General features: G+C 59.1%; 5 protein-coding genes across 5 annotated transcripts; 3 read left to right on the top strand and 2 right to left on the bottom strand.

The window, feature by feature from the left end:
- Positions 1-149: 149 nt before the first annotated feature.
- INS49_005286 (uncharacterized protein) lies at positions 150-1,536 on the top strand (the record flags this gene model as incomplete). Its single annotated transcript, XM_043166067.1, has 2 exons — positions 150-426; positions 623-1,536. The coding sequence occupies 2 exons, from the start codon at positions 150-152 to the stop codon at positions 1,534-1,536; spliced, it is 1,191 nt and encodes a 396-aa protein (XP_043017326.1).
- Positions 1,537-1,663: 127 nt separating this feature from the next.
- INS49_005285 (uncharacterized protein) lies at positions 1,664-4,102 on the bottom strand (the record flags this gene model as incomplete). Its single annotated transcript, XM_043166066.1, has 1 exon — positions 1,664-4,102. The coding sequence occupies one exon, from the start codon at positions 4,100-4,102 to the stop codon at positions 1,664-1,666; it is 2,439 nt and encodes an 812-aa protein (XP_043017325.1).
- A 2,542-nt stretch (positions 4,103-6,644) lies between these two features.
- On the top strand, positions 6,645-8,707 carry INS49_005284 (uncharacterized protein; the record flags this gene model as incomplete). Its single annotated transcript, XM_043166065.1, has 7 exons — positions 6,645-6,738; positions 6,829-7,191; positions 7,258-7,380; positions 7,457-7,515; positions 7,574-7,754; positions 7,810-8,411; positions 8,483-8,707. The coding sequence occupies 7 exons, from the start codon at positions 6,645-6,647 to the stop codon at positions 8,705-8,707; spliced, it is 1,647 nt and encodes a 548-aa protein (XP_043017324.1).
- Positions 8,708-9,322: 615 nt separating this feature from the next.
- Positions 9,323-10,684, bottom strand: INS49_005283 (uncharacterized protein; the record flags this gene model as incomplete). Its single annotated transcript, XM_043166064.1, has 1 exon — positions 9,323-10,684. The coding sequence occupies one exon, from the start codon at positions 10,682-10,684 to the stop codon at positions 9,323-9,325; it is 1,362 nt and encodes a 453-aa protein (XP_043017323.1).
- Positions 10,685-11,436: 752 nt separating this feature from the next.
- On the top strand, positions 11,437-12,412 carry INS49_005282 (uncharacterized protein; the record flags this gene model as incomplete). Its single annotated transcript, XM_043166063.1, has 2 exons — positions 11,437-11,714; positions 11,824-12,412. The coding sequence occupies 2 exons, from the start codon at positions 11,437-11,439 to the stop codon at positions 12,410-12,412; spliced, it is 867 nt and encodes a 288-aa protein (XP_043017322.1).
- Positions 12,413-12,469: the final 57 nt, after the last annotated feature.

Raw genomic sequence — 12,469 nt, 5'->3', positions numbered from 1 at the left:
CCTGTCTGACTCCCCGTTCTTGAGAGCCTTGGGTCCAAGATCACAGGCCACAGCTCACAAGTCGCATCGTGCCACTCCAGACCAGACCAGACCAGACCAGGCAAGGCAAGACAAGTCAGGACAAGGCCAGGCCTGTCCCTCCGCCCAGAATGGCCACGCCGACCCCCGACCCGCGCTCGAATCTCCAGTCCGAGTCGCAGCCGGACCTCATTGAGGCCACCGCCGGTGCTCCCCAGCCCCCTCCAGTTGTCGACATCAAGCCCTTGCTTGCGCGCCTGTGGCCACGCCACCCGGAAGTCACCGCCGGCGAGATCTCCGACGCCATCGAGCACTTCTTCACCGACCGCATCGACGATGTCCAGACCGGCGCCCTGCTCATGTGTCTGCACTTCACCGGCCTGGACGCGACCCCCAAGTCTTGTCGCAGTGCGCCCAGAAGATGCTCAGGGCCGCCGCCCGGGTCGAGTCGAACCTGCTCCAGCGCGTCATCGAGACCAGGGGTAGGAGGGAGGGCAGCTACGCCGGCGGATTCGTAAGTCGGCTCACTTGCCCGCCCTGACTCACCCGGCCCTTGCTAACCACAACCAACCACCGTGTGCGCAGTGCGACATCGTCGGCACAGGCGGTGACTCTCACAACACCTTCAATATCTCTACTACGGCCTCCATCCTCGCCTCCAGCCTCCTCCTCGTCTCCAAGCATGGCAACCGCGCCTCCACCTCCAAGTCCGGCTCCGCCGACCTCATCGCAAACATGCGCTTCCCCACACCGCCGGACATGAGCGCCGTCGAGCCAGACAAGATAGGCCATATCTACAGCAAGACAAATTACGCCTTCCTCTTCGCCCCTTCCTTCCACCCGGGCATGCGCTTCGTCTCCCCTACGAGGAAGAAGCTGCCCTGGCGCACAATCTTCAACCTGCTCGGGCCCCTGGCCAACCCTATGGATGTCCACGACAGGCCGATGCTCGAGGCGAGGGTCATCGGTGTCGCCAGGAAGGACCTGGGCCCAGTCTTTGCCGAGGCGCTCCGTCTCAACGGCGTGAGGAAGGCCATGGTCGTCTGCGGGGACGAGGAGCTGGACGAGGTCAGCTGCGCCGGCCCAACCCTGTGCTGGAGGCTTTGCGAGGGCGCCGCAGCAGGCGAGGTTGAGATCCAGCACTTCAGGCTCGCGCCCGAGGACTTTGGCCTAACTAGGCACCCACTCAACACGGTATCGCCCGGGAAGGAGCCAGCCGAGAACGCCAAGATCCTCAAGAGCATACTGAAGGACGAGCTCGCTGATAATGATCCCATCCTCGAGTTCGTGCTCATCAACACCGCCGCGCTATTTGTGGTTTCAGGCGTGTGCGACGCGGACTCGAGCGATTTGGGTCATGGCGATGATGGCAGCGTCCTGCGGGAGGCAGGGCCTGGCGGGGGAAGATGGAAGGAAGGGGTGAGAAGGGCACGATGGGCCATCAAAAGTGGCGAGGCGTGGAGGCAATGGGAAGCATTCGTCCAGGTCACCAACGATCTCAACAGCGGACGGTCTTAGATTTTGTTACCTACATATGCAGTTAGACTCAATGTGCCTGTTGGCCAGCTAGCGACAATGGTTCATCGCCTGGGGTTCCCATCCTCTGTATCCCCTGCCCCCACCGGCCGCCTGCACCTTTTTCTCTCTATCTAGCCATGACTGCTCTCACTGTACCCTTGACGCTTGGTCGTCCCTCAAGCCCAATGTCGTCGATCTCCGAGTGCTCTCTAGCTCCCTCGGATATCCACCGTGCCAGCAGGTCATTGCTCTCCTTGGGCTTGACGCTGCCGTCCCGGGTGCCGACCGTCAGGTGCGCAACCTTGTTGACACATTGCCACTTGTCCTCAGGGTCATTGAGCCTGACCACGATGGCCATGATCCGGCTGTCGTAGACGACCCGCTCCAGAACGACCTCGACCTCGCCCAGTGCGCTGTCGGGGACGCCTGTGCTGGCCTCGGCCTCGGCCTGCAGCCTTGAGTACCGGTCCCAGAGGTCAGGGTGATTTTGCGAAGTGGCGCGGTGCATGAGCGTGACGTGAAACTTGGGCTGGATGCGGCGGGTGCCTCCCAGCAGGTTGTAGAACCAGGACTTTTCGGAGCCGGCATCCTTGAAGGTCTTCTCGAGGAGGGAGGTGATTTCCTTGGCTGGCACGTCAATCGACATGTACTCTAGGGGCTTTTTCTTGGCCTTCTTCTGAGGTTGGGCCTGTGCACCGTTCTGGTTCTCCTTGCCAGGTTTCCTCCGATCGGGAATCGTGTGTCGTAGATCAGGACGGTACTCATCCATGGCTTCCTGAATGACACGGTCCATCTCCTCAGCCGCGGGGATATTCTGTATCAACTTGGGATAAAGACGGTGGAGCTCGGTCACCGCCGTCTCCAGATTCTCCCGGCTTGATGCGAGGGGATCGAGATTGATGACGGCGTCAAAGCCATTGTCCGGCGCCCGATCACTGTCCAAAGGTTCAAACCTGGTCAGGAATCCATCCATGATCCCCTTGACCTTGTTTGGGTCTGTGGCAGCCTGGATGGTCTGGTGGTTGTCGCCGCGGGCAAAGACGCGGCCCTGCGTGATTTCTCGGACCCTGTCTATGTTGTCATGTATAAAGTTCAGGGCGACGAGGCGGGCATCCCTGTGTTGCATCTTGACGTCTGTGAGTATCTGCTTCCTCTCGTGTCTCTGGGCATTGTTGCGGTCGGCAGTGACCGCGGGATGAGTATCCAGCTGCTCGAGCACCATCTTGGTAAAGCGTGGGGGCCGCTTGGCGCCGGTGATGTTGTCATTTTGGACGTGTCCGAAATCGAAGAGCTTGGAGAGACCGACAGCAATAGTCGTCTTGCCACAGCCGATGGTCGCGATGGGAACGAGTATGACGTCCCGCTCGACCTCTGTTTTCCCGCCGTCTCCGTACAGCTCCTCGAACTTGGCCGCGTCAGCACCATCGATGTTCTTGAAGGCGAGGAAATCGTTGCGAAGGGCGATGATGCCGTGATTTTGGTTGTAGAGCTTTCCAAGGTTCGGGTCGGCGGCAAGCCTCTTCTTTGCGAACAATAGATACTCCTCGGTGATGGCGCGATGCTTCTTGAACCTAGGCGGTTTGCCCGCGATCAGTGCCTTGGTGGACTCCCTCCACTGGCGGTACAACAAGTAGGGCTCCTCGAACTTGTACTTGAAAAACCAGTCAAAAGGCTGCACCTTGGACGAGTCCCAGGAGCGCCTGCACCGGATGACGAAGCCCTCAACGTCTCTCCCCTCGTGCGCACCGGTTTCTGCGCACTCCTCCAGGAACTTCCTGACCTCGATGATGGTGTCCATCCTGAGGACGCCAACCTTGCGGAAGCCCCAGCCGTCAGCAAACTGGTGGACCGCGGCGGCGGGGTACGTCATAAACTCGGGAACATTGACATTGATGCCGTGCAGGTAGAGGCCGGCCTTGTCGGGGCCGTAGGCGAGGATGTGCTCCTCGAAACCGTCATCGCACAGCTCGGCGACGGCGGTGACGTTCCGGGTCCTCAGCTCACGGGCGAGGTCCTCCTTGGTCCTGCCCAGGGCTTGCAGCTGACGCTCAACCCACCGCTCGCCAGCTGCTGCATGGCTGAGATCGACGTCGCTGCGGTCGCCTGTGGAGTGTTTGCTGCAGACAAGCAGGGTACCGTCCTCCAGGCCGCTCATGAATATGATGCAGCCATTCTCCTTGAGGGTGAGCTCATAGGGCCCGGTGGTCTGGGCTTCGATGACATCCCAGCGGGTCTCGTGGACCTCGCCGACGTTGAAGAACTTGTCGTAACCGCGGATGGCAATCTCGGGGACGTTGTTGCGGGTCCTTGTGGTGAACAGACCGCGGGCGTAGGTGGGCAGGTCCCGCTTCTTGTAGTCGTATTCCTGGAATTTCCACGAGTCGACTGTCAGGCCGTCGCGGGAGCCGGCGACGCTGAATTTGTTCTTCTTGGCGCTGAAGCCAGACTTCTTCTTGTCCTTGGCGGCGTCCTCGAGGGAGCGACACAAGCGAGCGACGGCCTCTGGGGTCTGCTCTGCGTAGGGGGCAGCCACAGCCGCAGCCTTGTGCTGCACCGGTTGCTCCATGCCTTGCCTGATGATGGTGGAGGAAGCTAAATAGTGCCTCGGGATCGAAAAGCGCGGTGGTATCCCCAACTCCGCGAGTGGGAGTGTACGGTGAGATGTTGAGTGAAGGTGAGGGCGAAGGCGAAGAGACTGGAGTTGCGGGGCCTCGGAAGATGAAGAAGTGAACGACGCAACAGGCAGGAATGGATTTTGATGTGCTATGCGTCTGGAAGGCCAAGGACTGCAAAGGCTCGGGCGGCAAGAAGCGAGGCTGCTGGGCGGCGTTGCAAAAACTTTGTGAGGAAGGCGGGAAGAGTGCAGATGAGACATTCACTGATATTGACACTAGACTAGTACCTATTGTGACTGGGAAGGCTGGTTGAGTGCCGTGGCTGCGTGCCACTTATTGCTGTAGCCGGGCAGGCTGGATTGAGTTGAGTTGAGTTGAGGTGAGTGAGGCAAGGCCGGCTGAGGCCAATCGACGAATGAGTCAAACGGCCAACGGGCGGGCGTATTTGCAGGCCCCTCCTTCTTCCACGAGACTCGTCCAGGCAGCAAGGTCCGATTTACGAGGGCCCCAGGAAACAATAAGGTAGGCAGTGCTCAATACCTTCAACAAGAGGTGTACTCATAGCAGACCAGACGGGTTCACAAACGCGACGGGAACCAGAGCCAGAGCCACGGGGGAACGGAAGACGTCCAATCAGGACTACCTGGATGTATACCTAGGTACCTAGGTAGTAAGGCATCAGTGGTCCAGTGTGACAAGGCTGTGCAATGCGGCTGAAGAGCTGACGGGCTGTCAATTTCTTGTCAGGTACACGGAAACTTGGCTGTTAAGACTTGGTCAAACACCATGAGGATTTCATCGCTTCCTCATACGACGGGCATGGGATGCAATATGTGAACGGCTTGATGGTGGGGGGTTAGGGCTATCCATTGACTATGGTGCACATACCTACCTAGGTCTAGGTCGTAGGTAGCTCGGTATTATACCAAGTAGCACTGCCTTTGGCCTTCAGCCCTACACGGTAACACTAAATCATAAATACCCACCTGAGCACTTCAAGTTCTTCCAGGTGAGGTTCAGCCCTGTCACCATGGGCTTAACAGCGGCTGCAAGAGGTTATTTAAATATAGGTTAGCCAGTCCCAGCATCGTCAATTGATGTCTCTAGTGTAGAGCTGAGAAACGTGCGTTTGCCCGAGGCACCCTCGCAAGTGACGAACAGACTACCGTTCTGAACCTGGACTAATGCACAGGCACTGTATCACAAGCTGGCCCAAGCTCCCGGTAGCTTGGAGCTCTGATGCCAGACGACACCTGCATGACATCACCGGAGCATTCCCCCCGGGCGCGCCACAGCTTCTCACTGCAATCTTCCATCCACCCCAACTGGACACGGTGATGTAATCACAATGGTGAGTTTTCTTCTGTTGTTGTTGCTCCTATTGTCGTTGTGCTGCTTCTTGCTGCTGTTGCTGCTGCTGTGCTGCATGTTGTGTACGGGTTGCCACACACAGGACATGCTATTGGTACCTTGGCTACCTACCCACCTACCTAGGCAGGTATGTAGGTAGCTCACAGCTACAGCCCTTCAGGTAGGTACAGACGTATGTTACGCACAAGTTGATATCCAATGACGGCCCTTGGTGCCTTTCTCCCTCCCACCGTTGTCTGACGTCACCAGCATGAAAACAGAACGAACGAAGCTTCCTGTCCCGTTCCCGTCGAAACGCTGCCAGGCTGCATGGGGCATGCTCTCTTCAGGCCCCTGCCGCCGTCGCTCACCCATCATCGGCCCATCGAGATCATGTTGACTGCTTGATTGCTGGCCTACGTATCTGTGCATGCAGGCCAGCACGTCTTTGACCCATCTAGCGTTGCGGGCCGACCGATCGTCTGGCCTGCCTCCCCGTTCTTGTGTACGTGTGTGTCTCGACCACTGTACCTAGGCAGGTACTTACCTAGGTGGGCTACGTACTACTAAGCACCTGGTGTTGGGCATGAGAGGTACCTGTTCAGGTATTCCATGTTCATATGCACGTACCATTCTGCCAGCAGTTCTGTCTGTTGCCACGAGCGAGCACAAGCAAAGCTGTTTCTGTACGTACAGTAGTCCAACCTGGGTACTTGTGCATAGGCGTTTGTTGATCCACTGACCCCCCTCCCCAGCCTGCTGCCGGTCCAACTTGACACTGCTGCACATGCGTCGCCTGCCCCAAGCCACATCACAAAGAAGTGACGTACATGCGTTGCCATCGCATCACCTCGCTCCCCCGGCCGCCGCTATTTGCCAGGCACATTGACTGACGAAACTGACAAGACCTCCCTACCTACGCGTACCGAGTAGGCCACCCTATTATTCACTTGCCCTCCACCCTCGCCAACTTCTCCTTACCCTCTTACATCCCAATCCACTTCCTCCTTGACTTGCCTTCACCGTCTCATTCTGTCAAGCCGTTCTGTGCCACCTTGACTTTCGAGGACTGCCCATCACTGGTCAACAAACAACCATCACCCACCGAGTAAACCCCGGAGCGACTCAGAATCCAGCCACGCCATGAGGCTCATCAAAGCTCTCATCTCCGTCGCCCTCGTGGCCGACGCTGCTGTTGCCAGCAGCAACAGCTGGTTCTCCAAGGCCGGTAAATACAGTAACCACCCTTTTCCCTGTCATGCTCCTCCCATTTCCCACACTGAGTGAAACGGGCCGCTGACGCTTACTCTGTGTGTCCCGCCTACAGCCTACAACAAGTGGCATGAGACCGAGCTCGAGCGTTGGCTCTCCGACCATGACATCCCCTACCCCACCCCGGCCGACCGCAAGGACCTGGAGAAGCTCATCCAGTCCAACTGGGACGCCTACGCCGTCAGTCCCTACAAGAACTGGGACAACGACAAGCTGGCAGGCTACCTTCAGCAGAAGGGTGTCGATGTCCAGGACTCTGCCAAGTCAAGCAAGGACACACTGGTCGCACAGGTTGCAGCTTCTTGGTACGAGACCGAAGATAAGGCTCAGAACGCCTACTTCAGCGTCAAGGATTGGATCCTGGACACCTGGACAGAGAGCCAGCTCAAGGCCTTTTGTGATCATCATGCCATTCCTGGTGAGTCCGCTGCGGTTTTCCTGCCCCCTCGCAGGGCTGTACCGTCATCTGACAGGATACATACAGTACCGCAACCCCGCCAGAGGGACACCATCCTGTCGAAGGCCCGCAGCAACTATGACACGGTTGCTCAGAAGGTCGGCGAGGCTGCGTCGTATCCTGGCGACTGGCTCTACGAGACTTGGACTGGTGAGTGCCGACCCCCTTCCCTGCTCCTTTACTGCATAAGGAGCGACAGCTTGTGCAGGGAACCTGACTTTTGCAGAATCCGATCTGAAAGAGTGGCTTGACACTCATGGGTTTCCAGCCCCCCAGCCCAGCACTGTGAGTGACACACCTACCCGATTGACGTCTTGGGTACACCGCTGATAGCCCCGTGCAGCGTGACAAACTCATCGCCTCGGTCCGCCGCAACTCGCGTTTGGCCTACCTCAAGTCGCAAGAGCAGCTTGCGAGTGCCACATCCAGCGCCCAGGCTGCGTATGCAACGCTCACTGACAAGCTCATCGATTCCTGGAGCGAGTCTCAGCTGAAGGAGTTCGCGGACAAGAATGGAATTCCCGGTGCGTATACCGTTGGTTGTCGTTTCCATGCAAGCACTTCTGACCCGAATCACAGTCCCTCAAGGAACGAAACTGAACGAGCTCCGCGCTCTGGTCCGCAAGAACCGTGCCGACATCCTTGGCGACAACGTGTCCGGTACTGCTGCTTCGGCGTTCGGAGCCGCGACCTCGCAGGCTGGAAACCAGTACGCAAAGGCCACCAACGACGCATCACTGGCCGCCCAAGACGCTTTCAACAGCGCAATTGACTCCTGGTCAGACACTCGTCTCAAAGGCTACCTTGACGCCCGTGGCGTCCCCGTTCCACATGCCTCCAAGACCGATGAGCTTCGCGCCTTGGTCCGCAAGAACTACCACAAGGCATCCACTGGCTGGGATGCCTGGACTTTTGACGACTTCTCGGTTGAGAACCTAAAGGATTACCTGAAGGCTAACGGAGACGCTGCTGCCAAGAAGACAGCTGACAAGTCTGGCGCTACTCGCGATGAACTTGTCAGTGCCGCACAGTCTGCCTACACCTCTGCCTCGTCTGCTGGCGGTGCCACGTACGCATCCGTCACGAGCTACCTCACCCAGGCTACGGACTCGGTCAGGAAGAGCGCATTCGATACCTGGAGTGAGAGCGATTTGAAGAACTACCTCGACAGCTATGGAATTGTCAGTTACCCCTCCGCGTGAATCGCGTTTGACCGAGGCTATGTTGGCCGATTACTAACTGTATTGCACAGCCTGCTCCTCAGGGATCGAACATTAACGAGTTGCGAGCTCTCGCCCGCAAGCACTCGACCTACTTCCGCTACGGCACAAGCAGTCCATCTGGCACAGCCTTTGCCAAGCTCAGCGAGACACTCCAGGGGGCCTGGCAGTGGTTCGCAGGCCAACTCAACATCGGTGCCGATGTTGCGAAGCAACAGGCCGGCGAGGCCAAAGACAAGGTTAAGGAGGAGCTCTAAAGCACCAACCATGACCTTGTACTTTTTTTTGAAAGAGACTACGGCACCATTGAGCTCTGCCTCAAAAGCGATGTGTGGGAGAAGGCGGCTTGATGCCAGGGACTGTGCTTCGGGTGACGGCTCGACAAGGGTGTTCCGACTGGATGGGGATGGGTGAAAATGTCTCTGACTACACAACATCCTGACGGCATGTAATTTTTGTTTTGGCAAGGGTCGTGGGGCGACGATTGATGAGCTTTGATGATACCGTCGTGCAGGCTTTACATGGTAGCTCCCCTTTCCTTTTTTTGTTATTTTTTCCCAGGCTGCATTGCATTTCTCTTTTTTTTCCCCGGGTCGTAGTTAGCATCTCGCGAGAAAAGAAGAACTATTGCTTACTCCTACCCTCCATCCCAGAGGTTATCGCACAGGGAGTTGTCCTATGTGAATGATGATGAGTTCCTATCTAATTGTAAACCACCGCGGGTACTGTTTGGAAGCGCTGCGACAAGTGCAGAGAAGACACGCTCCACTGTACACCTGGGACCCGGGCACAAGGTTGATTAAACCTCGGGACTCACTAAGCCGGTGTCCTGTAACCAACGACACCCACCGTCTTGACTTATTACCTGGCCATTACTTGACCCACGCCCTCGCCACCGCTGCCGCTGCCAGCCCGTCCTGGCCGTCGGATGCGCCCTGCAGAGCAAGACGTACCAGGCTGAGCGCTTGGTTGCCCAGGAAGAGCGGCATCTTCAGCAATTGGGCCTCGTTTACCGCCGCCTGCAGTCCCTCGAGGATGGCTCCAAGCCGCCTGCCGTCTCCTTGTTCTGCAGCCCAACCCCGGGCCACCTGGTCCCGGCCGCCTCGGAAGGCCTTGATCATCTCGGGCCCGTAGAGATTCAGCATGGCGCTGCCTCCCGCCGCGTTGGTGCACAGATCGAAGACCTGGTCTAGATCTAGGCCGACGTGGCTGGCAAACGCGATAGTCTCTGCCGTCGAGCACAGATGGATCCCCCTGAGAAGGTCCACCACCAGCCTCAACTTGTCGTCCTCGCTGCGAGACTGGCCCTTGACCGGCCCGACCTTGGCCACCCCTTCGCTGTACAGCCTCAACATGCTGGCGTCGTCGTCGGCGCCCCACCCCCTGCCCAAGCCCGTGAAGTAGACCTGCTCGGCGACGCTCGTCATAGGCGTGGGAAATGCATACCGCCTGGCCTCAGACGTGATAATGCCGGCGTCCTTCAAGATGATGGTGACTGCGCTTGCGATGGGCTTAAAGTCCGGGGCCAGCAGCCGTGGGAGCCTGTTCTCAAACATCCAACTCGCCCCATCCGACTTGACAATCCCATCGGATGCCTTCTTCAGGTCCAGCCCGAGATGGCTCGCAAAGCCCAGGGCCTCGCTCGCCGACAGGATCTGGACGGCGGCCAGGACCTGGTGGCACATCTTCAGGTTGCTTCCGGCGCCGACGTCTGGGCCTGCGACGACGTACAGCTTCTTGGGGTCCGACATGGCCTGCAGGAGCTCCCTCCCCTTGCTGATGGCCGTGTCGGCCGCGCCGGCCATGATGGACAGCGTGCCATCTGCCGCCCGTATGGTGCCTCCGGAGACGGGGCAATCGATAAGAGAGATGTCGCCTCGGCCCATGCCGGCCAGCTGCTTCGCGAGGCCCTGGACGTATGCAGCAGGGACGGTGGAGCATATGAAGAGGGTGGCGCCGCGGGGCAGGGCGGGCACGGCAGGGGCGTCTCCTTCCAGGAGCACACTCTGGGCCTGCTGGGCGGTGGCGACCATGACAACACAGAGGGCCTTGCCGGCGACAGCCTCGGCGGGGGTTGCTGCCGAGCTGCCGCCGGCCTGACGGAAGCGCTCGAGGGTCGGGCCCCAGACGTCAAAGCCGGTGACGGGGAAGCCCTTGTTGACGAGGTTTGTGGCCAGGCCGAAGCCCATGGCCCCGAGGCCAATAAAGGACACTGCGGGCTTGGAGGATGCCATGATGATGTGCCGTGAAAACTGCGACGGAGGGGCCTCAGATTCGTTGGGCTGAGTGTGCGCCGGTGAAGTCGGCAGTCATTCGCGGAGGAAGTACCTAGTTGAACCCAGACCCGGAGCCACGACACGACAGAACCGACGGTTAGTCAGATGGATGGTTAGTTAGACTAAGTCAGTCAAGGTAGCCAGGCTGATCTGCTCGATGATGATGATGATGATGATGATGAGGCAGGCCAGGCCCTCGGAGCCGTTTCGACCGAGGAGGTCTGGATCCGAGGGAGCCAGCAAGAGACGGGCTTCTCTCTCTCCTCCCCCGAACTCGGTCGACTGGTCGGCAGGGCGACCCCCGCTGTGGTGATGGATTGGCGACCTCACGTGTGGGCTGGAGATGCGAGTGCCGGCTTGCCACGCAGGCACGAGCCGCCCAGGAGCCGGCGAGCGGGCTAAAGCCAAGTTTCCCCTCGTCCTTGATGTGTCCGGTGCCCCACAACCCCCTCCCGCTGGGCGTAACGCGGGACATTCGACCTACAGTAGGCTTCAGGCCAGGGCCGGCCGTCTGCCGCCAGAGACGACCAAATCAGGCAAGCCGACAGACACGGGGCGACATGGCAACACACACTCACACACTCAGGTGGTTGTGTGTGTGTCTCTCTCTGCATCGTCTCACCCTCAACCTCCAACCTTCACCCTGACCACGCCCAAGATCCTCTACGTCGTGCTTGACACTTTCCATTGGCCCACACACCACCGCCAGAATGGCTCGTCCCCCACTGTCCGAAAACAGGTCCATGGCCATACTGAGGGCCGCCAGGCAGGGCAACTATGCCGTGCCCGGAATGTGCTGTTATAACATCGAGTCCATCATCGCCACCGTCCGTGCCGCCGAGGCAGCAAACTCACCCGCAATGGTGCTCCTTTTCCCCTGGGCAATCGAGTATGCCGGCACCTCGCTGGTGAAAGCCGCAGCAGACGCCTGCCACAGTGCCAAGGTGCCCGTGTCGCTGCATCTGGACCACTGCCAGACGCCCGAGCTGTAAGCCTCTCTCTCGCTCATACCTCATGCCTCATACCATGCCCTCCCGCCAGCTGCTCGTCCTAGGCCTCGTGGAAAGCCCCCCGGCTGATGGTCCCCCGCACCGCAGTGTGAGGCGCGCAGCCGACATCGAGGACGGCTTTGACTCCATCATGTGCGACATGAGCCACTATGACAAGGAGGAGAACCTCCGCCTCACCAAGGAACTGGTTGGCTACTGCCACGAGAGGGGCATCGCAGCCGAGGCAGAGCCCGGGAGGATCGAGGGCGGCGAGGATGGTGTCGCTGAGACGGCAGACCTCGGCGGGGTGCTGACCACCCCGGAGCAGGCCGAGGAGTTTGTGGCCACGGGCATCGAGATGCTGGCACCAGCCTTCGGGAACGTGCATGGCAACTACGGCCCCAGAGGCATCCAGCTCGAGTATGACCGCCTGCAGAGCATCTACGACAAGGTCGGCGACCGCGTGCAGCTTGTCCTCCACGGTGCCGACCCCTTCACCCAGGAAATCTTCAGCAAGTGCATCGCTGGAGGAGTCACAAAGGTCAACATCAACAAGGGCATGAACAAGCACTATGCTGCCGTGCAGGACGAGATGCGAGGGAAACCCCTGACCAGCGTCATCGAGGCCGGCACGAAGCGCATGCAGGAGGCCATCGAGACATACATGCAGCAGCTGGGCAGCGCTGGCAAGGCATGAGGCCCACCATCCGTGTGAGCAGCACCACAGGGTCGTGCGCCCTGCGGGGACATGACA

The sequence above is a fragment of the Diaporthe citri genome (assembly GCF_014595645.1).
Source record: "Diaporthe citri strain NFHF-8-4 chromosome Unknown scaffold_16, whole genome shotgun sequence".
Classification (NCBI taxonomy): domain Eukaryota; kingdom Fungi; phylum Ascomycota; class Sordariomycetes; order Diaporthales; family Diaporthaceae; genus Diaporthe; species Diaporthe citri.
This window is presented reverse-complemented; position numbering and strand designations above follow the sequence as displayed.